This window comes from Enhydra lutris, unplaced genomic scaffold (assembly GCF_002288905.1).
Source record: "Enhydra lutris kenyoni isolate GAN:26980312 unplaced genomic scaffold, ASM228890v2 scaffoldscaffold9, whole genome shotgun sequence".
Classification (NCBI taxonomy): Eukaryota; Metazoa; Chordata; class Mammalia; order Carnivora; family Mustelidae; genus Enhydra; species Enhydra lutris.
In genome coordinates, this window is record NW_019154093.1 from 29,866,995 (window position 1) to 29,894,706 (window position 27,712).

General features: G+C 39.4%; 1 protein-coding gene across 3 annotated transcripts in view; it reads left to right on the forward strand.

The window, feature by feature from the left end:
• The window catches only part of LOC111143037 (nuclear factor I A), a 357,887-nt gene that overhangs the window by 165,414 nt on the left and 164,761 nt on the right, over nt 1-27,712 (forward strand). For all 3 annotated transcript variants that reach the window (XM_022496466.1, XM_022496467.1, XM_022496468.1), the window contains exon 3: nt 19,526-19,591. In XM_022496466.1, coding sequence (XP_022352174.1) covers nt 19,526-19,591 — 66 coding nt within the window. The remainder of the gene's footprint in view (nt 1-19,525; nt 19,592-27,712) is intronic.

The following is a 27,712-nucleotide window of genomic DNA, read 5'->3' on the forward strand; positions in this document are numbered from 1 at the left end:
ACCGTCTGAAATGTGGTCCCATTAAAGGTATGTTACTGTAGGGGCCCAGAACCTTTTTAGACTAGCGTTTTGTTGTATCCCCCAGTGAGTACAGACCCTCCCTTAAGGTTTTCATTTTGGTGGAAGGTTTTGGTCTTTAGTCACCTTGAAACCTGACTGGAAGTAGCTGGAATGAGGAGAAAAGGGGGGATCTTTTTTTCTTGGCACCTCACATGGGATCATAGGCTTCTTACCATCACAGAAGCAGAAACTATGGGACTCTGCTGCTGAACTGTGGTAATGCAGATCCTTTGGTAGTTGATTTTGAATTTGAGACTCAAGCTCCCCACATGAATTTGACGTGGTTCCTGCTAGTCTGCCTTTAGGAAGACCAGAATTTAAGCCCTGCAGCAAGTATTTCTAGCCCTATGTATCTACCTACCATACGTTTTACTCCCTAAGTATTGTTAAATTTAAAGCAGAAAATAAGAATTCTCTGAACACAGACTCCGGTTTCTGTGTGCTTTATTTATTTATTTATTTGGTCAAGAAGAATGTTAGTCAAGAAGAGGAATAGTCACCATTTATATGCTTGTGTGTGAGTGCATGTGTATGCTCATGCTAGCCTGGGAAGGGAATTGCAAGGCTTGGGAGAAAAGGATGTACCATTTTTATAAATGTGGTAAATAAGTGAAAACTGTCCAACTTCAGCGCAGCATTCAAATATTGTTATTAAGGGCCTCCCAGTTGTTCCTTATTGTCCACCCATTTTTGGCAAATTGCAAAATAATTATTTTCTTTATATTTTTCAAGGTCCATTCCTTTATTCAGCCAGAGGGAAACCTTAGCAGAATTTTATCCTTAGCAGAATTTTACCTCAGTTACCCAGAGAGATAAGAGAAGAACAGGTCAGAGGGATGTGACAGAAATTGGTCTGTCTGTGCTGCCTAAGGTTAGCTAGCTAATCATCAATTTCTGTAGCAATATAAGCATGCAGATAATTATCCCAGGTCATGAATTTTCCATTTTTTACTTAGCCTCTTATGTGAAGCTTTCTTTCCCTCTCATTGTATTATTTAAGTATACTTAATCTTAATTCTTAGTTCAGCATCCTTCATTATATGCCCTTACCTCCCTTGAAAATGTGCAGTATATTGTTTGGTCATGTGTACAAAATCACATCACTTCATGGATATTCTAAATATAGTCTGGTAGTATATAGCACCTAATAAAAGCTCAACACACACATACACACACACACGTGTGTGTGTGTGTATAATAGGCCGTTTTCACAACTTTTGGCTGATTTTAGATATAGCATTCTCAACCTCAGGCCAGGTTTTTGGGGGAAAAAAAAAAAAGAAGACTTTTAAGAGTATCTAAGATTCTGTCTACATCAAGTCAAAGGTAAAAGCTGTTCTGTTGAGTGAAAATAGGGCACGGCAAACAGGCTACATGCTGGAATCGGTCTCTTGTCTCACAACTTGTTCAACATAGTTTCGATATCCATCTCCTAAAATGCATGCTACAATGAAAACTAAAAAGGAATTTCTCATATCTTATTTTTAATGATCTGAATGTAACCTAAGATGTCCTTTTGATGCTGTTGCTATTTTCATTGACAGCAGCTTTACTAATACGCTAGTCCAAACATAGCTATGTTACTCCTTCATATACTTAGTAAAGTGTTACTGCCTTCCAGTATTTATCAAAGAGTCATCAGTAATTATGAAACCAGAAACGCAAAAGCCCATCATTGTATACTACAGAAATTTTCTGTAGGATTGATCTTAAAGGATTTACATTAAATAACATTTTAAACTTAACTTTATTCCTTCTACTACACATAACAGGAAATGTTTTTAAAGGCTGGTCCCAAAATATTTGCAAAGAATTGTCAGAAGTGTCTCATGATTTGAGTAATCTACTTCCCTTTTAGAGTCCTATTTATGTTGGTTTGTGTTTCAAATATTGCATTGATAGGATTATTGTGAGCACGAGGGGAGACATTTGGCCGTTGCTGGTAGAGATGGGGAAGTTGCTATCTCATATGTAACCATTTCATGAATTATAGCCTTAATTGAAAAAAAAAACAACAACAACCTAGTATGTTTTCTAACTGGATTTTGTTTCTGCTAGGAGATAGAAAGGTCTATAAGCCATCTCTGGGATAGTCCTTGCTTAAAAGTCTTACCTAGTCTGGCCCCTCCCCTTTATTCTTCTGTTCAGGGTCACTTACTGAGCATTTACTATGCACACTTTCTTTAGGCAAGTAGCAGCCTTGTGCCCTCAAGGGTTTACAGCGTGTTGGGAAGGCAGATGGGGGATTATACACACAGAGAAATGAAATAGGAGCCGAGCCCTGTTCTTAGTAACCAGGCTGTAGGGAGCCAGAGGAAGGGAGTGATTAATTCTGCCAAGAGGAAGGGAGAGGATTCCGTCTTCATCCTCTTCTGTACTGAATTACCTTCTAAATTCAGGACAGGGATCTGCACTGTACAAATGTGACTAACAGGGCTCGGGAAAGAATGCGGCTGCTTTCTGTGCCTAAATAGGGTGTTGGCAAAAACAGGGTAAAAGCAAAGTCAGAACTGTACAAATTGACTGAAATCTTTTCAAATATTTGATAGAAGGCCGTGGGTTAAGTGCTATAGTTTTAATTAATGTATTTTAATGGCAACTGAAGTTTAATGAACCCGATGGACATTGTCCTAGTTATCAACGTGCTGTGGCCATACAGTTGAGAATAGCAGTATGGGCTTGTTTGTGCGATACGGGTGGGCTCATTAAACTTTGCAAGGCTGTCACTCATTCCTGAGGCAGAAGAACTTTCGAGTTTGCAATAGATCATCCGGTGTTGCAGTTTTGGTTTTAAATTTAGATAAAATTGAGCCTACTGAAAAAATTGTATAAAAAATGGGTGATTGTGGGGCGCCTAGGTGGCTCAGACTGATAAGTGAGGGAGACTCTTCATTTCTGCTCAGGCTGTGATCTCGGGGGTCATGGGATGGAGCCCCACACCAGGCTCCTCTCACTTCGTAAGGAGTCTGCTTGAGGTTCTCTCTCCCTCCCTCTCTCTCTCTCTCTCTGCCCCTCCCCCACTCATGCTCTCCAAATAAAAAAATAGATAAATAAATAAACAAAATCTTTTAAAAAATGGAAAAAGTGGAGTTTTGAATTAATGAATTGTTCCATCAGGGCAGAGGTCCAGTTTGAACAATTTAAGCCAGAGACATCTTTCACAGGAAAGGCCGTGTCTACACTTTCATGGTCATCGCCCCAGTGTTCTGCTTTGCTTTTCCTCATTCTAAAGGAATGAGCCTATTTCCCATATGATTTTTCAGCAAAGATTGTGCCCATTTATTTTATTTTCTCAAGAAACTTTTTAAAAGGTTTTTCGGTGTCATGCGCCCCAGGGGCCATGTTTCTCTGTGCGTTGGTGCTGTCCAGTTTTGAGCAGCATGGCGATTTGCTGTTGAATTCTTCAGCGGATGCATGTTCCTAACTTTGTAGGGTTGGTGTAATGCGGAGATGAGGAGCACAGGCCTTTGGGAGCCTTCTACTCACTCTTCTGTCGCCAGGGTTCCCAAGAGTGTTTGGCACACAGCAAGTGCTCAACACATATTTGGTTTTATTTATGGAATGATAAGCTGACAGAATGCTTAGACTGTATCATTAAGGAATTTTAGTTGAGCTTTCATTTCGTTGGTTGCTGCCTTGGTAGTATTTTTTTTTTTTAAAGATTTTATTTATTTGACAGAGAGAGATCACAAGTGGGCAGAGAGGCAGGCAGAGAGAGAGAGAGGAGGAAGCAGGCTCCCTGCAGAGCAGAGAGAGCCCAACGTGGGACTTGATTCCAGGACCCTGAGATCATGACCTGAGCCGAAGGCAAAGGCTTAACCACTGAGCCACCCAGGTGCCCCGCCTTAGTATTTTAATCCCATGGATGACATTTCATAAATTAAATCAGACTTATCAGTGACATCTGAAGCCCCATCTACTCTTCTGCAATCAGTAGTTTCTGGGGACATCCAGTTCTGAGGAAAACATGATTTAGACTTAAAGAATTAAGAAATTTTAGGGAAAAACTAGGTCTCCTTGTCTTTAATAGCCTTAAAGATAAGGTCAGTGGGATTTAGGTTGACCGAGCTTTTCACAATTGATTCTGTATCCCAGATTTCCTGATTATGAACTTGGTGTTCTTTTATTTTATTATTATTTTTTTTTTATATTAAGTCAGATATCTGAAAGCTTTTCCCCTCTGTTGCTCTCACTTTTGATCTCTCGTTTGTGAATACTTCCTTTAGACCTAACAGGGACTAATAAAGTACTCCAGTAGAGGAGAACTCAGAGGTGAGCAGCACGTGGAAACGTTACAGGCCAGGCCGTACTGGAAGGGGCAGCCAATGACAAAAAAAAAGGAAAAAAAAAAACCACCAGGTTGGTGATCTGCCTTCCATGCAAAGGTTATTTCTCTTATTACAACAAAACTAATTAGTGGATTTTCTAATGTAAGAAAATGTTGCTGTTAGTAAAAGTTTCCTCAGTGTGCCAGAAAGCAGATGGTGGCAGTGAACAGTGTTTTCCTTTGCCAGGTTTTGTATATGCTTTCTAAACCTGCAAGAGATTTTGCTTTTTCCAGATTCAGACTTCTGATCTTTTTTATTTTTCCACAGATATAGAAACTTATATTTAAATGTACTTGCATCATGTGGCCTATGTGACATATCATGGTTACTTGAAAATGTTGAGTAACGTTGGATGTTCCGCATGAATTTCTTCTCCGGGCTTCTTGTTGTTCTGTACTCTCTCCCCTCCCGGAAATCAAGAGTGTGCACCTGGAGAGTGCCACAGAATGAGTTTTGATGGGGTTATGAAAAGCAATGTATAAGATTTTCTTTATGTGGAAATCTTTTTTATTTTGTTGTGTTTTGCTTCCAATTACTGTGTAAATACCAGCTTTTCTCGGGAAGGTTCCTGAGAGCCTGCCTCTATTCATTATGACATCAGTGTTTGTATCGTTTTGAATAATTCATTTCCCTATCTACTACTGGTGCGATGTTACTCTCCATTAACGTAGAATTTTCTTTTGGCCTGTTTTTCAAATGCAATTCCTTCCAAATATGTTTGTGTAAAGTCTTCCCCTGTGAAGTCAAGGCATGTCCATACAATACCACAATAGCAGGTATTAAAACAAAATGCTCTCTGATTTTTCAGGCCAGTTGGGAGAATACACGGCTGCAGCGGCTGGGGGGTAGACACGAGGCAGTTTTTTATGGTAGACTCACAGCTTTGTTGACTAAGACTCCAGACATTTTTTTCCCTTTCTACAGGATTTCCATTTACAGGGGAAAAGGAAATCATTACATCATTAGGTTAGTTGTTAAAGTAGAAAATAAAAGTGGAAAATGGAAACCAACCCAGTGATATTGTTGAAATCATTTGGGTGAGATGTTAACAAGAAAAAATTGTCCCCAAGTTACTAAATGGAAAAGTCTTGTGAATTGATGTGCTGTTTGTGGAGATGATAGCCAGCATCCAAGGAAAAGAAAGAAAAACATCGTCCCCGTGTTAAGGGGATGCCGAGACCGTTCCATCCATTCCCCAGGACTAACCCGGCAATTTAGAGATGCTCTGCGGGGACTTATTTTACCTTTCACTGCTAAATAAACTGATTTTTACTTGTAACTTTCCCTCTGTCTGTTCCAGCTAAAATTTCCTATCCCACTGGAAGAACTGCTATTTCTGACCCCAGTTCAAATGATATCACTTTTGTTACTGCTTCTTTTTTTTTTTTTTTTCCCTATTGTTTCTTCTTTTTCTTTGTTTTCCCCACTCATTGTGTTTTCTATTTTGGTAACCAAAAAATACAATAGGACAGAGTTTGGAAAGGACAGTCATAGGTTCCAACCAAAAATGGTCTAGCCACTGTTTATTCTTTGCTTTTTGTAAGATTGTACATCCGAAAAATGGCGGTGATATTGAAGTCACTGAGAACCATAGGTTAGGGCCTTGGCTGTGGGAATGTTGCTGGGGTTGAAATGGTGCCCTGTGAAGCCCAGCTGAGGTAGGGAGGAGAGGTGAGGATGTGTGAAAGCGGGGGCATGATTGGCAAGGAGAACTGCTGGTTTTTGTTGTATTCACTGGTCCCTGCACCTCCCTATAGGCTTTCCACCATGAACAAAAAATTGGAAAAATCATGCATCCCAGGGATTTGTCTTTTTTGTTGACTATAAAACAAACAGATAAGCTCTTTCTTATTTATAGAAACATTCACCTCCTCCCATCCTCCCCTGATAAACTTTGGAAGGGGTTCTAACTCTGTGTTACTACCACCCGGGGAGATGGGGAAAGTAGCTACTTTTAAAAAACAAGCAATGTACACATTTCTAAATGGTATAGAGTTGAATGAGTGGAATTCTTAATCTACATTATGAGTTACCTTGGGACTGAATAAAAAACTCACAGTGCTTTTGCATACAGTAGGTGATCAGTAAAAGTTTGATGGACTGAAATAAGCAAGCTGCTTCTTCCGAAGAATGACTAATTACGAGTCATTGCATAGAGTACCGACGATTTTTTTTTATAAAGGAGCCTTCAAAAGGATCAGAGTAAAGATCGAATCATCCACTTAGAATTTTTGATGAGGAGTAGCTGTTGAAATAGCATCTTATATTAGACTTCTCAGAACACATGATTTTTTTAATCAAAATAAATCCAGGTGACAAGAAACTCTTATTTTAAAAACACATCCTGGAGACACCGGTGTGGCCCAGTCAGTTAAGCGTTTGCCTTTGGCTCAGGTTGTGATCCCAGGGACCTGGGATCGAGCCCCATGTTCTCATCTTCATGGGGCTCTGAGCTCAGGGGGGAGTCTGCTGCTCTGTCTCTTTCTGTCTGCCCCGCCCCCCCAAACCCCGGACCCCTGCTCGCTAGCCTATCTCAAATGAATAACTAAAATCTTTAAAAATAAATAAGCAAATAAAAACACATCCTGAAGAGAATTCGTTTGGCTACTCTGACCCAAACTACCACTAGGCATTGTATGGAAGACAGTTGAATTGTAGGATCATTAGTAAGCAAATTATTTGTCCATACTGAGTTCCTAAAGTGGGAAATACGTATCCCCTACACCAATGTCACCACAGAAAAGAATGTAGACTGTGTCCTAAAATGAAAACAGAAATGCAGATAAATGAACTTTAAATGAATATGTGAGTCCAACTTGTCCCTAATTGTGTTCAAGTAGCAGGACCCCACACTCAGGTGGATTTCTGAAAGCTTTTCTGGCTTTTAAAGCGATATGAGTCAATTCATGCGTTTTAATTATCTAGGTTTGTTTTTTTCCTTGTTATGTAGACTGTTTGGAGTTTTCTCATTTGTATCAACTCACACATTTTTGAAATTTTATAATTCAGTATAGTTTCGGTTATAGATTAAAGTTCACTGACTAATCTTTTTAGCATGTTCGACTGCTCCATGAGAGATACACAGAACCTGATGGCTTCCAAGTGTGGTTCAAACATCCAAAGCACTTGAGATTAGCACCATGTGAAGAAATTTTAAAATATTGTACTGCAATTAATTTTAAATAACTTAGCACTGCATATGTCAAGGAGAAAGCCATGATAGGATCCAAATGGAAACTCCTGAAAGTGAAATGATTCAGTACATTTAAATCATTTTATCTATCATAAAGACATAAAGCAAAACATACACGCTTATTTCTACTTGCAAAAGACTTGGGTGAATTGGTAGAGAATCAGATATCACTTGAGCTTTGTGATGATCCTATGGGAAGTCTGAGAATCATTTTTCGGTTGGGCAAATGATAACTTCCCATATTCATGCATGTTTGTTATAGGTTCAGAAACCAAGTTATAGGGAAAAGTTATTGTCAGTGTGTAAGGATTATTAAGGGGCACCTGGGTCGCTCAGTCAGTTAAGTATCTGCCTTCAGCTGAGGTCAGATCTGAGGATCCTGGGATGGAGTCCCCTGTCCCTCAGGGAGCCTACTTCTGGCTCTCCCTCTGCCCCTCCCCCTGGCTCATGTGCTTGTGCTTCTCTCTCTCCTCTCTCAAATAAATAAATAGAATCTTTTTTAAATGTAAGGGTAGAAGCTTTTTTTAAAAAAAGACTCTATATATGTATATATAAATCCTATATATATAAAATATATATTATATAGCTATCATGTATCTATAATACGTGTGTGTGTGTGTGTGTGTGTGTGTGTGTGTATGAAGTATATCTGAAATATTTTTTAACAAGTATTGTTTTAAATCCTAGGACTTTGGACCTAGACTAAATTCTTTAAGGATACCTTAGTCAGTAGCTCCTAAAACACAGTGTTTTCTAATGCTCCGGATGACAGGTGGATCAAGGTCTAAAGAGAAAACATTGCTTGTAGCCTTCAGTGGTCAGGGTAGGCCAAGTCACCGAAGAGAAACATTTGTGATTCTTAGTGGGCTATTTGCGGTCATTTATAAAGTAAAGAAGAGACAGTCTTCGACTTATAATGATTATTGCACTCATGTTTTACTAATTGCACTTATAATTGGCAGTAAATAAGAAAATATCAACCAGTCCCTTTGGATGGGATAGGGTCCCAGGCTTGAATGCAGCCAAAAGACCAACCACTGAATTGCCCATAATCTATTTCAAATTAGAATTCTAGGGCTGCAAAGAATCTTTACAAGCTACCTAACATGCCCCTCATTCTGGTCCAGAAAACAGGCCTTCTGACCTCTGTAGGGTCTTCCCTTACCATGTGGAGTAGACCACTATCCTGTCTTCCAGTCTCCCCAAAGCCAGAGAATCCACCCAAAATATCTGTTAACCTCTCCCAAGGTGGGCCCTGTTGTATTTCATGACCCTAAGAGAGCTATTTTTTCACTTTTTGATTTCCATTCCATTTCAACAAACATCTATTAGTACCTATATGTTCCAGATACTGTACTATCTGGCAATAAAAATAATGAGGCAGGAAATAAAAGGAGGTAGTCAGTGCAATTCTTTCCCCAGTTTATATACTTTCGAAAACCTGCTTCTGTGCAGTGGGCTGTTAGAGAATTATTGCTCTTATAATTTACAAGGCATTTAAAATCACGCCACTCAGTCCTCATAATCTTGAAACTCAGGCGTTTAGAAGATGAGGAGAAGCAACGGGCCTTGCCCAATTGCCAAGCGAGGCCTCAGACCCAGGCTTGCTAATAATATCTTTGCCTCCTTGGCTTGTACCTCAGCTGCTTCTGTTAGAACTGTCCTTTCTGTTCACAGGGAGGACACCAGGCCTGATCAGCAATACTGTTTGGCACTATATGTGAAATTGTTTCTGTGGGGAAAATCTGATTCAAAAGAGCTATTTTGGTAGTTTTCCCCAATGCCCAACAATGCCAATTATACAATAACAGTGCCCCATTTCTCTTAAAAGGACTCTGTCTCAGCCTCCCATAGCTCCCTAGAAAAGCGGCTCCCCGCCATTACTGCCAACAGTTAGCATCCCAGCTCCTGTAAATTTTGTTACCAGGCTACATTTAGTGGCACTGATTCCTGCTAACAGAGAGTAAAAGCAATTAGGTGTGTGTACAATAATGCGCTGCTGTACTTTGATTTTTACTAGGAGATAGGACTCAATCAAGAGGAGATGCCCCAGAATCTTGATCATGTTATTATTAGCCGCATAGACGGAGAGCTCCCTGAGAACAGAGACCTTACCTTTTAAACTTTTGTGTCTCTAGGTACACAGGGCCAGAGGCACACAGTGGGTGCATTAATGAATGCAATGACTTCATGAATGGAATGAGTAGGCCCAAGGTCAAGGAATTAAAAAGGAAGCAGTTTACTGTTTCGGGAAGATGTTCCGCTGTCATTTTCCCCTTCAGTTAGGAGTAGTGGTGTGAACACTGCTAACACTGCAGAAACCCAGACTTGTCCAAAATATCTAGTTCTAGTCCTCACCAGGGGTGTAATTCATAATACACTGATGGATGGTCCTGTTTTCTCAAATGCTTCAGGATAAAGACCAAAAAGAAACAAACAAACAACCCTCTCCCCCAATATCCTGATTTACCCAGCCATAGAATCTTTAACCTTCTCATGAGGGTGTCTCCACTTCTTAGGCAAATTGTTACTATGCCATTCTCACTCCTGTTCTTTCACAGAATTATTTTCTGGTTATGGATGTGACACGGGTCCAGTCGTTTGAGTTCTGAGAGTTTGGTTGTGTAGTCAGTGGATTCGAATCTCTTCCACTTGTGTTTTCTCTGTGCCCCTCGTTCCTGGCCTCCCCTCTGAGTCCCCTTTCCTCCTTTTTGCCTTTTCAGGCGGGAAGCAGTCACAGCACACCCCACCACCTTGTCATCCCAAATTCCATGGGAGCCCGAGCTCTGGGGGTCTTCTTGAGGCCTTAACCTTACTTTTAGACAGTTGTCATTATCTTTGTCTAAAGGTCATAGCTAAATTGAATAAAAGGAAAGCTGTGTTTTCCTGTCGATGCACAAAGGCAGTATTGACTTCCCTAATCCAGTTTGCTGAGGGGTGAGAGAATTAAATTAGATATCTAAGCACAGAAATTGAGAGCCTTTGAAAACAAAGATAAGGAGACAAGACTGCATTTTCCCTTTTCCTGGGAGCTCTGGACTCAAGATTTTACAGGTGTGTCACCTGATCCATGGCCTGCATCGATCAAAACTGTGCCAGTGCATATTTAATTAGCAAAGGGACCCTGGATGCATTATAGCCATCATCCCTATATTGAATGGACTGTCAGACTTTCCGCACACTTCTCCACCCATACCCTCCTCTCCAGCCCGACCCCCTCCCTTGCCTCCTTGTTTGGGAAGCTTCTGCATTTTGTCTGAGCAGCTAAAAAGTTTCTTTGTTTTTAGCTGCTGATGCATACAGCACCGCTGAGGAGAATACAAACAAGTAGAGTCCTAAAGTGTTTATTTTGTCTAGGAAGACAAGCTTAAACTAATTCGATTCCTCTGGTAAGATTCTTCAAACCCTGTAGAAAACCAACAAGAAAAACGGAAAGAAAAGAAATACACTGTTCCATTCTTCCTGTACAGAATTTTTTTAAAGAGTTGGTTATAGTAGGATTAAAAAAAAAAAAAAGATCCCATAATAGGATTAAAGACTACTTTTTTATTATAATAGAAAAGTATTTTCTTTAAAAAAAAAATCTGTTTTTTGATGGTTAGGTAGGGCATATTTAGCAATTTTTTATCAGTCCAGTTTGCTTGATAAAATGATAAAATTCACCATTCTGCTTTGAGTCCGTCATGCCCTTAGGAGAACCAATGAATGTAGAAAAGTTATTTAAGATAGAAGGTGGGCAAAAAGTTAGAGCTCTATGAATTTTTTTTTTTTTTTTTTTTTAAGTTTCAAAGGTTTCATGGGAACTTTGTTGGTGGGGATTCTTAAAGAGGAGGTTTGGAGTTTTGCCTCAGACAGGTTATTTCATAGGATTATGGTCACCGTTCATTTTCACACAGGTTACAAAGCCTGAATACCCAGACAGAGTGTTGTCTGATAAACAGATGTAATGCACCAAGTCTGCTTAGAATAAAGAGCAACAGACTGTGAGCACATGTTTAGGACTCATTTAAACTAATCAGCATAGTCTCGCTCATAGGTCTGTCTCTAGTCTACTTTTGAGGTAGCTTCTTGCTGGTAAAGTAACAAGGAATTTTTTTTCCTTGCTACAGTTTGCTGCAGAGACTCATGGGAAATTCATTTGCATACATCTTGTTACAAAGACTGACTACTTCCTGGCTTAGACAAAGTGTTGCCTGATAAACAGACTTAACACACAAATGTCTGTCTGGAATAAACAACGGCAAGCTGAGATTTACATTTCCATTATCAGAGATAATCTCTTTCCCAGTATATGGGAATTAAGAACCTTTCCTTTTAAATCAGGTCTATGATACTGATGTTTTATACCAGAATCACATCATATATGGGTTGGGTCTGATTTTTAAAAAGAAACAAAAAACCGCATTTGGATGAAAAGATTTATATTGCTGTGGTAAATGCACATTTCTTTTTTGGGGGGGACCTTATAGTTTTAAAACCAGGTTTTCTTGTATTATTTTAGTTGATCTCTATAACAGTCCTGTTAAGTTAGGTAACATGATTACTGTCCCCATTTTACAGATGAGGAAACTGAGCTCCAGAGCAGTTATATAGTTGAGATTTTTTTAACACCTTTTTTTTTTTTTGGTCATTTCATACCCCTTTCAGTAGTAAAATATGAATGCAAGAAAAGCTAATATTTAGTGTATATCCTGAGCTTACATGTCCCCTATAACAGGGGTCACTTTGTTATTGTAATAAATTTATAGATATTCAGATACAAGAAAATAATGCATATAGACTACAACTCAACTGTGCATCATTTTCAATTGACACATTTGTTTTTATAACATGAAAGTATACAGAGAAGTTTTCTATTTTAAGTTGTGTAGATGATTATTTGAGTAATCTTCAAGTATATATTCTTCTGCTTAAGAACTCTAACAACTTACTGTTCTAATTAATTTTTTTTGTGAAAAAAGTGACTAAAAAGGGGATGTGATCACTTTTAAAGCACATCTTTGTTTATACATGAGTGGGTAGGTGACCAGGTTGACTCAGTAACTTTGGAGTTCTGAATTGATCAACAGGTTACCATCATATTTCCTGTTGTGGGAAAAACAAAACTCAAAATGATTACCTGAATACTATAGTTTATTTTAGTCATAGACCCTTGTCAAAGAAGATGTAAGAAATTATAAATTTAGTATCGTGCTTGCAGATCTTTTATACTCTCCACCTTCTTGCCCTTGACTTCATGTAGAACTTCACTGAAAAACCTGATCATTACTTGAAATCAGCCTCGTTAAAAGATTGAAGGCTTAAGATTGAGTCATTTCGTGGTTACTTTCAGAGTGACTGAATTTGTCATCTTTAAAGCTTAGAAATGATTCCCCCTCACTGTCATAACACAATAGTTACGCCATTTTATTTTTTTTCTCAACGTGTTAAGACTATATCATTCCACAACCTCCTTGTGCACATAGAAAAATAACACATTTATGAGTAGGTGATAAGACAGTTGACTCACTCTTCAACCTAAACGGTCTCATCATCATACACAGTCCCGACTAAACAGATGGGCTCTGAATACCAGCACTAATGCCAAAAACTCTAATTCCTGCAAATTTAATATTTCACAAATTCTTCTTCAGGAAGACATTTAAAAAAAATTTTTTTTTTCAAGAAAAAAAAATGGTAGTAACCTAGATTATGTAACACTTTTTAAAGTATGCCCTGAAAATGCAATCCAGGGGAATGGCTAAGAGGTAGATCTCCTGAGCAGCTGGCAGCCCCCGGGGTGGTCTGGTGGAGTCCTTCCAAGTCACTGCTGCATGAACACAGCCTTCCTCCTCTGTCCGAGTCTGGATTAGAGGGGAGGAAGACCCACGTGTGCACGCTAGCCTCATTCTTTTGGAACAAGGGCTTTTCCTCTGCTGTATCTCCCCATCTCCCTTCTGGTGAAGGACTTCGTGACTGCGGTTATCTCAAGCACACACTTATCCATACAAACACTCCCTTCTAGCTTACTGGGAAAGTTATGGAGATCAAAGTTTGTATTTTATAGCCAATCAAGATAAGACTTCCATTTAAAGGCCTGTGGAGTGTTTCCATTTTGGAAGCTAAGAAAACTTGGTTGGTGGGAGTCACCTCATGATTTATCTGTGTTAAAAACTAGGTTGTTGTATGTTAATTTTTTATTAAGTGGGTCACAACTGTGCACATTAATTGACATTAAATATTGGTTTGGTTATTCACTGAGCTTAAAGGATTTTATCTATTCTCTGAAAAGCTAATAATAATTGAATACATTTAGTGGCCCCAGATTGAATGATGGTATTATAAATCTGTTTGTTCTTCACCAGACCATGATGGATAATGTTAGGGTTAGCTGATGGTATTACAGTGTTCACATGTAAGCTACAAACTATATACATATGTGCACCTAGACACTGACATTCTGCCTTCTCAGACAAAGGTATTTCAGATAATTTCCTCACACCTCAGTCTTTAAGGTCATGGTGATACTGGGGAAAAATAGATAATAGCCTTAAATATTTAAAGTCTTAGAATATTTCTTTTGTAACTAAGCTCTAATGACTAATAAACAAATGTGACTATCATAACCATTTGCCCTTCCAGATTTCTTTACTATCATAACATGTTGTGATACTGGAGGGTCCCGGTAGAGTAATTCTAAACCTTATACTAGCAATCACAGGGAGAACTGTTTTTCCGTCATAACTTCATGGATGTAGAAAAAATGAATCTTGGTGTGTTTTGGCCTCTTTTGCAAAGAACTCTGTCTTCCTGAACCATGAGAAACAAAACTTACCTGAATTTTGAGTATCCTTAAGGGCTACAATTGTGAAGTGTAACTGTTAATTATACTCAGAGTATAATTACTCCAGTCCTTATTTTCTTTTCTTCCAGAAGGGCTCCTAACTCTTCATTTATTTGCACCAGAGTATTCATTCCTGTCTTTGCCTTTTCTTTTCACACCACAAACAACTGGAAACTCTTTTTAGGTGGAATTTTCACTTTTTTTCTCACAGCTGACTCTCATTTATGTTCCTGGATGCCTCTGACTTCTTCATTATCTCCCTTTCCATTGGGGAGACTTAGAACTGGACACAGAAGTTTTTTGTTTTTGTTTTTGTTTTTTAAGATTTTATTTATTTATTTGACAGAGAGAGATCACAAGTAGACAGAGAGGCAGGCAGAGAGAGAGAGAGAGAGGGAAGCAGGCTCCCTGCTGAGCAGAGAGCCCGATGCGGGACTCGATCCCAGGACCCTGAGATCATGACCTGAGCCGAAGGCAGCGGCTCAACCCACTGAGCCACCCAGGCGCCCCTGGACACAGAAGTTTAACAGAGGCTTTTGAGTCTTCATTTTTAGCTAAATCATAATGCAGGGAGGGAGGTTGAAACTTAGGTGGAATTATTTTTCTGGTGGAACCAGAATTTGTCCCTTTATGGTCCACAGACTTTTGTTGATATCATGATAACCAAATAGGAATTACACTGATTTGTGTCAGGGTGAGAAGAGTTCTTCACCACGTCATGTCTGTTCTTCCTTTATCAATTTTTCACCACAGCAGCTGTTGGGATTTTGAGGTACTCCTCAGGTGTCAGAATATGGCAGATTTCTCTCAGCTTTGTATTTTTTGAATGTTTGGAAAGGCCCTCCACCATCCATCATTGTAGACTGTACACATTTTTGGGGGGCCTCCTCTGGGTCAGACACTGTCCTCAGCTCTTGTTCCTCCAAGGAGCCTCTTGTGGTGTGTGCCGGCCAGGGCATCATGGAAGGTGGTTGTCTGCGACTGCTAACCACTGAGCAAGATTTCCCAGCCAACAAACCTGTCTCTCCCTTGCCAGGCCCCACGAAGGGGAACATCAAGCAGAAATAAAGGCCTTTTATTTGCCCTCCTTCCTCAGTTTGTGAGTCTCAGTCCCCTTTAGGTATGACTTTAGTATGTTTTTCCAGTCGCTGGCAGTGGCCCAGTGTTAGAAAGCTGAAACGACAAGTTACTTGTATTGAAAATTCATGTCTTGAGTTCAGGACTTAGTGAATCCTTGGCCAGGCCAGGCACCCTTGGAAGGTACTGCGGACAAGAAAAGAGTGAGAAAGGAACTCTTTTCTTATGGAATTCAGATTCTCATAGGACATCATTTAAGATCCCCTTAGTATAACATAGTATAAATCGCACCGTAAGAGATGGATGTACAGTGAAGGGACCGGAGAGGAGAAAGTTGAGCACAAGGAAGATTTAGCAACATTCCATCTTTGCTTCCTATCTAAAGAACATAAACTCCGTGAAGGTGATCTCTGTGTTTTTTTGCCTGCTATTTGCCCTGTTGACATGTTTTGGTCATTCTTCCCCTTCCCAGAGGGAGTGTTCGCCGAAAGTCCATGCTTGGGGTGGGGGGGGAGGGGAGCAGAACTGAGGTTGGGGCAACTGAATGTGTGCTTAAGTAGCAAATCTAGCACAAGGCTTCTGTTCCTGCGTTGCACAAGCTTATGGAAGCAGAGACTGAGATGTAGGCATTAGGATTTATTTTATTCCTTTCCCCAGTGATTGTATTGATAGTGAAATATCTTTGTCTGAGTACTCCAGCAATATATCTGTAGGCGCCATAAAAATGCATGGATAGATGGCTGCCTGTTCAATTAAGAGGTCTCAACCCAGCCTCCTATATGCAAACCCTGTCTATTTTAGGTTTAAATTTCTGCTCATAAATTTTTTAGAAGCCAAAAGAAACATTGCTTTTCAAGGTTACATTGAAGTCTAAGATTCCTTAAACAAAAAGCAAGTCCCTAGAAGGGGAAAAAAAAATTGATGACCCTAATGTACTTCCTCACAATAGCATTTCCAACTCCATCATTTAAACACATTTTAAATAATATTCTCTTCATTGTAATATACAGATCTTCTGGCTTTCAACCAGGGAACCAGAGGAAGTCATGCCAGATATTAGATAGAAGCTATGAGATACGGCATCCGATTCCATGCAGTTGGGTCTGTTTTCTGGGGCATCTAATTCTTGCAGGTGGTGACAATCAACTGACCATTTAATAATTGTCAAAAAAAAAAAAGTAAGCTATGAGGTTAACCTAGGTTTCTATACCAAGTATCAAAGAGAAAAGTAAGTTAGTTGGTAACCTTCATGATAGTGTTTCAATGTACATGCTTAAGAAAGCAATTATTCACTTATGTCAATTATGTATGGGTAGAAATTAATTTGCAGTTCTGGTCATCTGGTTGGCTCCATACTTAACAGCATGGGTGACCGTTTGCATTGCCAGGGAAAGTGTCCATGAATCTTCAGCAGAGAACATAGGCCCGGGACGGGGTAGTTCTGCTTCTCGTTGGTTCAAAAATGAAACGGCATTCAACAGCCCAAGTGTGAAAGTAACTACGGAAATTTTTAGATCATTTAAATTTTCTTGTAGGTCTTTGGCTCTGCCTACCCCTAACCAGGATAGTGTGTTTTAGTATGCTGTCCTCAGTGGTTAATGGTGTCTCCAGCTTTTGAATAAAACTGGAGAAATTAAATTCCGTTTTCAATTTGGCTAGAAGTATCTGAGCTTTCAGAAGAGCTCTGTGGCCCCTTTCACGCCAACTCAGTCTTTTTTTTTTTTTTTTGCCTCTCAATCATTTGCTGTTTACTTGTTTCTCTTTCTGTGGCTTGGAATTTTAAACTTTCTTTGACACACCTACGGCCATCTTCTGTTGCTGTTCATGCTTCCATGAAGGTAAGGTGGTGAAGCAAGTGTAAAAGAAAAGTCAAGAGAACGAAGAAGTCCACTTTTACATTATTAAAAACATTGTTTTGATATCATTATCCTTCTTGCCTTACTGTTAGTGCATAAATATCAGAAGGGCAATGGCTTTTGTATATTTAGATTAATTGAGATGAAAAATGTTTTTCTGTTTGTTCATGAGGTGATTAATCCTGAAGATATTATACCTAGAGGAAGAACATCGGCTAAGCTCTCATATTTCCACCAGTTAGGTTTGCTGGTATTACTGCAACATAAATGTTCTGTTTGGCAGAATTTTATGTATCCTTTTTGGGATGTGATCAGGAAGAATTTTAACTTTCCCTAAAACAAAATTAAGTATTTTAAAAATTTTAGTTATAAATATCAACGGTTTAAAATTTTCCAGGACAAAAATAATAAAAGTATGCCGTTCTCCTAAAACATACTGAAATGCTTCTCAGACTATTTAATTTATAATTTTTAAAGGCAAAATTAGAGGATCTTTTTGTAGAAAAAGAGAAGGTAGTCATGCCATATTTTTTTAATCGCTTGCTATAAAAGTAATGTTAATTTATGGAGTTAAAATTTCAAATATGGACCAATATAAATTTGTATTTCCGATTTTCAGTGCCGGCTCTGTATTTGATTTCAGGGATCATTCTGAAGGATTTCTCTCAAGTTATTTTTGAGCTATCATGCTTTTGTTTGTATTTTCACTATGGTGATTGTTACAAAATGATAAAAGCTATCGCTTTGCCAGACTTAAATAAAAATTCACTTTTCACATCTTTTGTTATTTGCACTTTGGGATCGGCATAGAATGTTTGCTGTAGTCACCAGGTTAAGATCATTGAAAACTTAGAGATAGACATTTTCTTGTAATACTTCCCTATAATTAAAATCCTCATTTGCTTAAAAGCAGGGAGCCTTTCTAAAGTAATAAATTAGCATTTCTCGACCCAGGGTCACTAGGAGTGCTACTTCTTTTTGCAATATCTCCAAGAAAGAGAATAATAATGCTATAACTCTGTTGAAATAGAAGTAATATTTTCAGTTTAATCACAGTTAAGTGTCATGACCTTTTGATCTTGCTCTGAACTTCTTGCTGAAATGTGGTCAAGTTTTAGACAGCCAATTCTAACCCTGTGAAGCCAAGGTAAAGTTACTAGCCAGACTTTACACAGATACAGAGGTTATTCTAAAAAAAAATTTTTGTTTGTGTTTAGATAATGTTCTATACCGTGTAAAGTCTCAGAATATGCTTCACAGCCCAAAAATTTACCCTTGAAATATTTTGCCCGATTTTTGTCTCCTCCCTCCAAAAAATGTCTAAGTATGTTTACTTATAATTCTGTGAGATTCTTTTGCTCTCACTTAATTTGATCTCATTTTTAAAATTAAATGTTATTTTGCCAAAAATGGTCCCGGTTAGCCTTTTTTTTTTTTTTTTTTAGTTTAGAAATGCTTATATTTTTTTAGGTAAAAAATGAATGAAATTCAACAAAGGTGTGCAAGAATCTGTTTTTGCAAACGAGTCCTCTTAGGAGCTCTCAAAGGCATCAGCGCCAGAGGAAAATCATACTTGTAAAGTGGAGGCAACACGTCTCTTTCGGAAAGATGCCTTTGAGTGATCCTGTGATTTCAAGTGAACGTGCTAGAGTATTAGGACTCTCGTATTTCGTGGCGTTAGTCTGCTTAGTGTGTTGCCGCAGTACAGAGCTAAATATCAACAGGACTTGTTACTGTTGTTTGGGTTGCTTTTATATACCAGCTTCAAAATATGTTTTGACACTTTATTATGTTCTGAATCAAGCTTCAGATGTGTGTAATGAAGGATGAAGTCTTTATCAGACTCTCGTGTATAAATAATGAAGAAGAGCAGTTTTGGAAATGGTTTCTCTGTAAGAGAATGGTTTCTGAAGTGTTTCAAGTTATGATCTGGCGCAAGCCAGACGCCGTGGAGGTGTACCCAGAATGGAGCCTCCTCTCCAAAGGCACAGGGCTGCTGCCGCCGCTGCTTTTCTCCCCCTTTCTTCTCTTTCCCCCTCCCCCACTTTTTTTCCCTCATTCATCTTGTCATTCCCATAGCGTTCTCGTTCCTAGTTTACATGCTGAACCTTTTGAGAAAGTCTGGCACCTCTGATCCACTTTCCCTCGCAGACCCTGTAATTTTTGGCTGTATTTTTATGTTTTTCAGATTCAAGTCAATCTGAAAGTCCCAGCCAGCCAAGTGACGCTGACATTAAGGACCAGCCAGAAAATGGTAAGTTTAGTTGGGGACTCGAGCTGCTGCTTTCAGAGTCCATCGGTAGCCAGGGGCCAACCAAGTACGAGGATTTTGGGTTCTGCCCTACGGGTAGCTCATAGTTAGGAACAGCTTCGATGACTCAAGGCGGTCTCTGGATCATTCTAGCAGCCCGAGCCCTCCTCCATTCCTCTCCCAAACACCATCAGGGTACTCATGAGAACCTTAGTTTCCAGGAACACTGATGGCTGTGAGAGGTAGGGTTGATTTACCAAATCCAAATCTTCTACAGCACAAGCGAGGAGCCGCCGCCTCTCTGATTTCTAGTTCCTTCTAAGGTGGCAAATGCCCCACCACCTTCTTCACCGGTGATTTAAGGTCGTCAACTGACAAATACTTTCGTAGCCTTTCAGAGCTCAGCCCTTTCCTAATTGCTTTCAGAAAATGATCTCCGCCTTTGAAGGATTTTCCACTTTAAATTGTCTGAAATAAAATAGTAAGGATACATGACAGTATTAAATTTCTAAATTGTATAATTATATAAATTTTCGGTTGCAGAAACTTGATTAACATAGAAAGCGCACTTTATATACAAATTTATATATACTCTTACGTATACTCTTGTGAGTATCCAGTGAAATACTGGATCTGTGGTATATGCTCCAAGTACAAAATAGATTGTTACAGGTTGGAATTTAAGATGGAGTAAAACTATCAGTTTCAGTAAAAACTGAAAAGTGAACTGGCAGTCCCTATCATATACTGAACATTGTACTATGTACCTTCCCGGATACCATCTCATAAAATTCCAAAGTGCTCTTCCTCAGTGATAGAACTAAAGACTCTAATGGGGAGGCTTGACCTTCAGGGGCATGTGAAGGGCACACGGCATCGCAGTTAAAAGCTCAGGCTGTGGCATCAGGCCTGCGTTCAAATTCTGCCTCTGCTATTTCTTACCTTTGTAACATTGATCAGGTTATTTAACCTCTCAAGGTATAAAGTTATTCTTCATCTTTAAAATAGTACAGTAATAATATATAATAAGAGCCTACCTGTTGAAGAGCTAAATAAGATGCACATATTCATATAGCTTATAAAGAATGGTTAGCTCTTCAATATTACTTATTATTTTTCTTGTCCATATCATCCCTTCCCATATTGGTTTTTCATCTACTTAGAATGATCTCATTCCTCTGGTCGCTCCTTTGTTGTGCTATATATTTTTCCATTTTGATCTCCGTCTGATCTTTTGAAACAGATAAGGTAAACTGAATTATGTCGGTGCTGTGGGATGGAGGATTTTTACCACATTAGATATCCTCTCACTACAGACTTTGTTTCATTTCCCAAGCCTGGGAAATTCTTGATTTCATTGCTGGATTCTGACATTAAATATGGACTCTCTGGCTATCCCTCTTCTTATTCTAGTGTTTTAATGGTATTTTCCTCATCAAAGGTGTCTCTTCAAAGCAAGCATAAGAAAAGAGAGACACCCCCCCGCCGAAGTCTTGTCTTTAGTGTCATAAATAGCTCTATCTTATTATTAGTTGAATTTTTAAAGGGATATATTTATACATTGGTTTCATCCTTCATTTCCACCTTATGGGTGATACCTTAAATGTTTCATTTATCGATCATACTTCTATATAATCTGCCTGAAGTTGTGTCTAGAGATACTCATTTTACTCTCATTTCATTTTTAAAACTTCGTGGTTGTACGGGTATGTGGTTCGTGTATTTAGGGCTGGCCGTCCCTCTAGCAGGCCTGCGATTCATCTGTCTTCATAAAATGGCCGACAAGCTGTTCACATGCAAATATAAATCGAGAGCATGAGAGAGGCCTGGCATGCCTTTCTGGAGCTGCCTGTAATACCGATATTGTGCATTTCCCATTCCAAAAAGCAACCAGGATGGAGCCTGGATTTCTTGGCCAAAGGCAAAGCTATTAGCCAAGTTCACTTTTAACCCCAGATTACTTGGTGCTACTTCAAGGATTCACGATACTATTTGGGAGTGAAGAGGGGGTGGGTAGGATTGTGTAAGTTCAAAGAAAGTATTAATATCTGGGGGAGAAAGTAATAGGTTTCAATGTTTCAAACTTCTCTGTATTTCAAAGAAAAAGAAGTAGAGGCTGCTTAGTCTTGGATGACTCTGATTGAAGCTTAGCCTAGAGGAACGGCAGCCCACTCAGTTTCCTCTACCTGCCTTTTGTCGATCTCAGATGAAGTGATTGGAGGAAACATGATTTTACCTCTTTTCTAAAGACACATAATCCCTAAAGGAAGAGAAATGAAGAGTTCAGGACCAGGTATTTACGTGCATTAGAGAACTTTCTAGTGCATTAGAGGAGAACTTTCCAAAGCCATAAACTAGAACTTTCTACAACTTCCAAGAGTGATTTTTCTTTTTCATTACCCAGGTTATGGATGATGAGTTCCTAAAAGGTTTTTGTTTGTTTGTTTTGTTATTGTTTTTAAAAAGGCAACTCTCATAAATGTAGCAAGCAACATCTAAGAACTTTGGGAATCTTGGTGGGTGAAGAAGTGACAGACTCTGGTCTTCAATTAAAGTGGGAATGTATTACATCTTCTTTATGTATATATGCTAGGGGAAATCATATTCTTTTTATCCTGGCTCTTGAGGAGAAAGGTAATGGGAAACGAATGGTATTTTCCTAGTAAACCATGGAGAATGAATAGACAAATGGCAACATGCCGTTTCATCCAAAGCCATAAACTAGGCCATGTAACTTTACCTAAAGTGGATGCAGCTGTTTTTTCCCGGTCCAGCTAGTCTGTTTTTTCCTGTGGAATTTTTGCTTTCTTTTCTTGTACTCCCTTAAGATTCAACTGTAAAAGGAAACAAATCTTTGTCCAATTAGAGTATTAGATGGGAATTTTGAAGGAATTATTTGAAGATAATATCTTCAAAGATATTATACCAGAGATATATACCATATACCAGAGATAAAATATCAGAATCTCTGAAACTCAAAATGGGTATAATATAATGATTAAAAACTCTGCCTCTAGAGTCGGACAGACCTGAGTTCAGATGAAATAATGGCTGGGTGACTTGGAATCAATTGCTGCTCCAAACTCAGTTTTCTTATCAGTAAAATAGGAATACTAAAAGAACATACTTCGTATTAAAAGGGAGAATACGTACATGAAACAGCATCATGTCTGGTTCCTAGTAAGGACTCAAAGAAAAGTAGCCATTATTACTCTTAGTTAAAGCTCATATCTGTAAAGAGCATGCATATTGGAGAGGCCAAAAGCTGGGAGGTTTGGAATGGAAGGGGGATAGTGTCAGAAAGAAACCAAGACTTTTATTAGAGAGGTATCTTTTGTAGGTACCTACTATGTTCTGAAGTGTCAGATATGAGTCTCCTTTATCTGTCTACAGCGCCCACAGTGCCACATCTATTTTATTGTGTGGACTGTTTCTCACGGTCTGTTCACCTCCTGGTTGACTTCCACAGAAGTCACAGAATTGCCAGGACCTTCCGAATGAGCACTCCCAGAGAAGGTGATTCTGGAAAGAAGGGGCCCCACCTAGATGGCTTTAATTTTAGCTGAGTCTTTCCTTGGCACCAACCACGTAGAATCTGGCTTATTAAAAACTATAAGCTGATTAAGGGTCGGGTTCATGACCAGTTCCTTTTAAAACAATCTTGCAGAGTGTAAAGCTCTGTGCCTTGACCTCAGGAGGTACCTGGTATTTATTTGCTTAATGAATAGAATTAATAAGTAGATGAATATGTTCTCATTATCCCCAAATATTTTCTGAGTGTCTGCTGACTGTTGATTGACCAAAAGGTTCTTAAAGAAACAAATATCAAAAATTAAAAAAAAAAAAGAAAAGAAAAGAAAAAGAAAAACGGAGATGCAAAAAATCTAACTTGGCTGTGGGGGAGAATCGCACACGGACATGTGGGCGCACATGCGCAGATATAACCGATGGCGCTAGGAAGCCAAAGCCAGAGGCTTTGCTGATGTCCACGGTAGATCGTGCTACCTCTGCCTCTCCTGCGTGAGCAGATGTGAACGAAGCTATGAAGTACTATACTGTTCGCTTATGCTTGCTTACCATAGGGGATGAAATTCTGACAGAGTTCTCAGCTCTGACGGGAATTATACGTTTAGTTCTTCTGCTTCTTGCCGAAACCCCCTCTCTGGCTTTGCAAGAGACTCTGAAGGCGGTGAGCCTTATTGGTTGGGCTTCGACTTAGAACATTGACTCAAGCCACCTTCATGAATTCCTGACAGGTACTTTGGCTGCTATTAACAGTTTTTATAGGGACAGAACATTTGAAGTGACTGCTCAGTATTTACGGGACCTGTGAACAGTCCCCTAAAGCTTGTGTTCTGTGGTGCTTCAGGTCAGTCATTAAGGAGGGAAAAGCTTATGTGATAACCCTCCTAAATTCAAGTCATGCATCTGTAGGGCCACACTGAGTCCCTGTCTGAGGGAATGGCGTCGTCCAGCTTTGGCGCTCAAAGCACACTCCCTGCTGGGATTTGCTGCGAAAACACCCTCCACTGAAAAGAAGAAGAAAATGTGGGATTCCCTTGCCAGAAAAAGGAAAGCTGTTGTTCACATGTTCCCCCACCCCCCGCCGCCGCATTTACTCTGTCTCATCACCTGCACCAACTACTATTAATAACCTCATCTTCGTGGTTTTTAAAATGTGATATTTATAACAGGAAAGCAGGGTTGGTATTTGGATTATTTCCTTCAGGCTTAATTGTGTTTGTTCTTCCTCATTTGTCTGGTGGTCGCCCATATGTTGGTCGCGTAAACCCTCAGATGGGCCTTTGCAATCAGTGGAAAGTCATTAATCATGATGCTTGCCCCAGATTTTTGAAAATTTCCAGCTCTACCTGCCAATTTGAAAATCACCCTAGAGAATTGGTTGAGTGTGGCTCTCCTGGTCACCAACGTCATTTGTGTCATTTCCATCTTGTATTGCCATGCTAGATATTGTTGCTAAACGTTGCTAGATGAAGGAGGAATGTACTCCAACCACAATCACATCTCCCTAGTTATCCATTAACCCATTTCTCTGAGTATTTTGAATATTTCAATACTTATGAAATAACTTTCAAAACTACTAATTTGCTGGCTTTAGATTTTATGTGTGGGATCCACTTTGTAATTTGGGGGTGAGAGAAGAGAACTGTAAATTTCTACTTCTCTTACGGATAAACACTGTTTTGTCTGATAATAATGCTCTTAACACCTTGGAGGCCCTGTCCTTTCACGTTTTTTCACTACCTCCTCAAATATATAGGGGGTATCTTGCAGTGTTACAATATTAATATGTAACAGAAAGGCAAAATAAGAGTCATAATTCCAAACCCTAAGATTTTCTCTTACTTACTACTGGTTGGATTACCCATTTTAGGAACCGTTTTGATTAATGGGATCATTTTAGGAATTTTGGAGGCAATACAGCCTTATAATTTTGCACTTTCCTGGGAAAGCAGGAGCACTGTAGCATCATTGACTTATAAATATAATTTATCAATATTTCATCATTTGCATGAATTTCTTTGACAATTACCTAGCAACAGTTATTCTCCGCAGTGTTTGTTCCAAAAACATTGCAGGGACAGACTCAGTGGAGTGACCCCCAGAATAGCAGCCATATCAGTAATGATCAATATTCTAAACCATGTAAAGGTCCCAACTTAGGGAGACATTCAAACCTAAATGCCTCTGGTTTCCAGATCTGAATAATTAAATTCGGACTGATGAATTTTCAGCAATGCGACGGAGCCGGTCTCTCTCCTTTAAGAGACTGGAGAACCAGAATTTAGTTTGATCTAAAATGTCATTCTGAGTCCAGGTGAATCGTGCTTTCTTAAATATTAGTAGCAGATGTGACCCATCATTATTTGCACAGGCTCCTTAGAAATGCCTCCAGACAAAGGAAATTCTTGGATCTTGCCTTTTGAAAGATGAGGTACCCACTGAGGTTGCAGGCTTCAGCCCACCCCCACCCCCACGTGCATCCCACAGTGTAGACCAGGTTAAACTTTACCACAGGACCCACTGTCAATAAGGAGCTCTTTCAACTGAAAAATAAAGAGGAAATTTGTAGTCGTTCTTAAAAAGTAGTTTACCTCACACATTATGGGTATTTTATTGTCTACATATAGAGGATAACTAGCTGAACAGACTTTAAGTGGTTGGCTAGTGGCCAAAATAGGGAGTGTTTTAGACCACGTTCCCTGATGTCTCAATTCTCAAATGGACTGGATGGGTGGTCTAGTTTAAACATCTTCTCTCCGCCACCTGCCCTCCCCACCCTTTTCCTCACACATAAATAGTTACAGAAGAAAGAAGAAATAAAGGGATTTCTTTCTGGTCCTCAAAATCATTTGTGCCTGTAACTCTTATCCCAGGAGACACAATCATTTGAGTGCCTATTGGATGTCACATTCTAAGTAGAAAGGCATCTTTAAGTGTTTATTTATAATTTATATGGGATTCTGTAAATCTATCCATAGATCTTGAGTCCAAAAATGGGAAGCAATAGAACTCATGTAGTATTTGAATTGGGCTCAGAAAAGAAAGCAAATGAGGAGCCGTCATCAAGTCACAGGGTGGTAGAACGTACACCTGGTGTTTGTCTGTGGTCCCATCTGCTGTTGTTCGGTTTTCCCTGTGATCTGAGCCTGAACAACTCAGAGAGGACCCTTTGACAGAGAAGGACCTTAGAAGGACCTGCAGGGTACTTTTAATGGTCACTTTAGCGTACCTCTCCATCAATTAAAAATCAGCACAGTGAGCTGTCAGGGAGGCTCGTTCGGGTCAGGAATAGTGTATGAGCTTTCCTTGCCACAAATAATAGGGTCAGATTTGACACTGGAGTGTGAATTTGTTGATTTAAAGCTTGTACATTATTATTTTTTTTTTTGGAAGGAATTATCCATTTGTGGATAATATTAGAAAACTAAATGTAATATAAATAATTTATTTGGGGATTTGGAGTCACTAATCCAGATTGATTAGTTGTCTGCTACAAAAATGCATGTGGCCACAAGGATTTTTGGCACCTTTTCTTCCCTACAGCTTCCCCACTCTTTTTCTCTTCTTCAGGTTTTACTCAGCTCCAGGCAACTCTGTTCCCTTGGCATTAGCTTGTCGTTAAGGAAATCTACTGGGATAGCTCAAATAGAGGTGGGGGGAGGGGTAATATTTACTGCAGAGTACTCAGCCCCATCTCAGTTGTGCACTGCTATCCATGGTTGATTTTCACCCAAAGGGAGCAGGGGAGTCTCATACGCCTTATCAGCAGGCATCATATGGTGCATAGCGAAAGAGAGGGGTGGAAAGGATGTTGTGGCAAGGCCCAACCAAGTAGCAGTAGGCTTCCCATAGTCTCTCCGTGAAGGATAGTCAGTGTTTTCTTAGATCTCTGTAGATCTTTTGCAACCAGAGAGCTTCTCAGCAAGCAGCATTTGTAAACTCAAGAGATGAACAAGGAGAAGCCAAATCACGGCTTCTGAATAGGTCAGATTAGCAAAGGAGAGTTGCCACGACAAGCCTGACACGGAGCATCTGTTAGGAGAAAATCAGTTGTCCAAGTCACTTAAAGACTTTGTACTTCAATTTTCTCATAAGTAATTCAGCAGATACTTACTAAGAATCTGCTAGGTGCATTTGGACAATGTACTGGATGCTTGGAGGGAATATAGCAATGGATGAGACATCCTGTTCTTGAGGACTCGATAGTTTAGTGAGGGGGAAAAGGCTTAATTCATCCTTCCATTCAACAAATACTTATCTAGTGCATCTTAAGAACTGGTCACTGTGCTGAACAAAACAGAGAAAACCTTACCTTCTGGTGGGAGGAGACAGACGATGAACTAATACATAATGTGCCCAATGATAGTAAATATTACAACGAAAAACAGGGACAGATAAGGAGATGAACAGTGGAGGACATGGGAGCTATTACATAGTGTGGTCAGGGAAGGCCTTTAACTGTTGACGTTTGAGTTCAGACCTGAAGAAGGTGAAGAAGAGAACTATGCAGACATTATGAACTTTGCCTAGAAAGAGAGGTCAGTAAATGTAAAGGCTTTGAGAGAGGCTGGGGGAACAGTGAGAGGGTCAGTGTGGCTT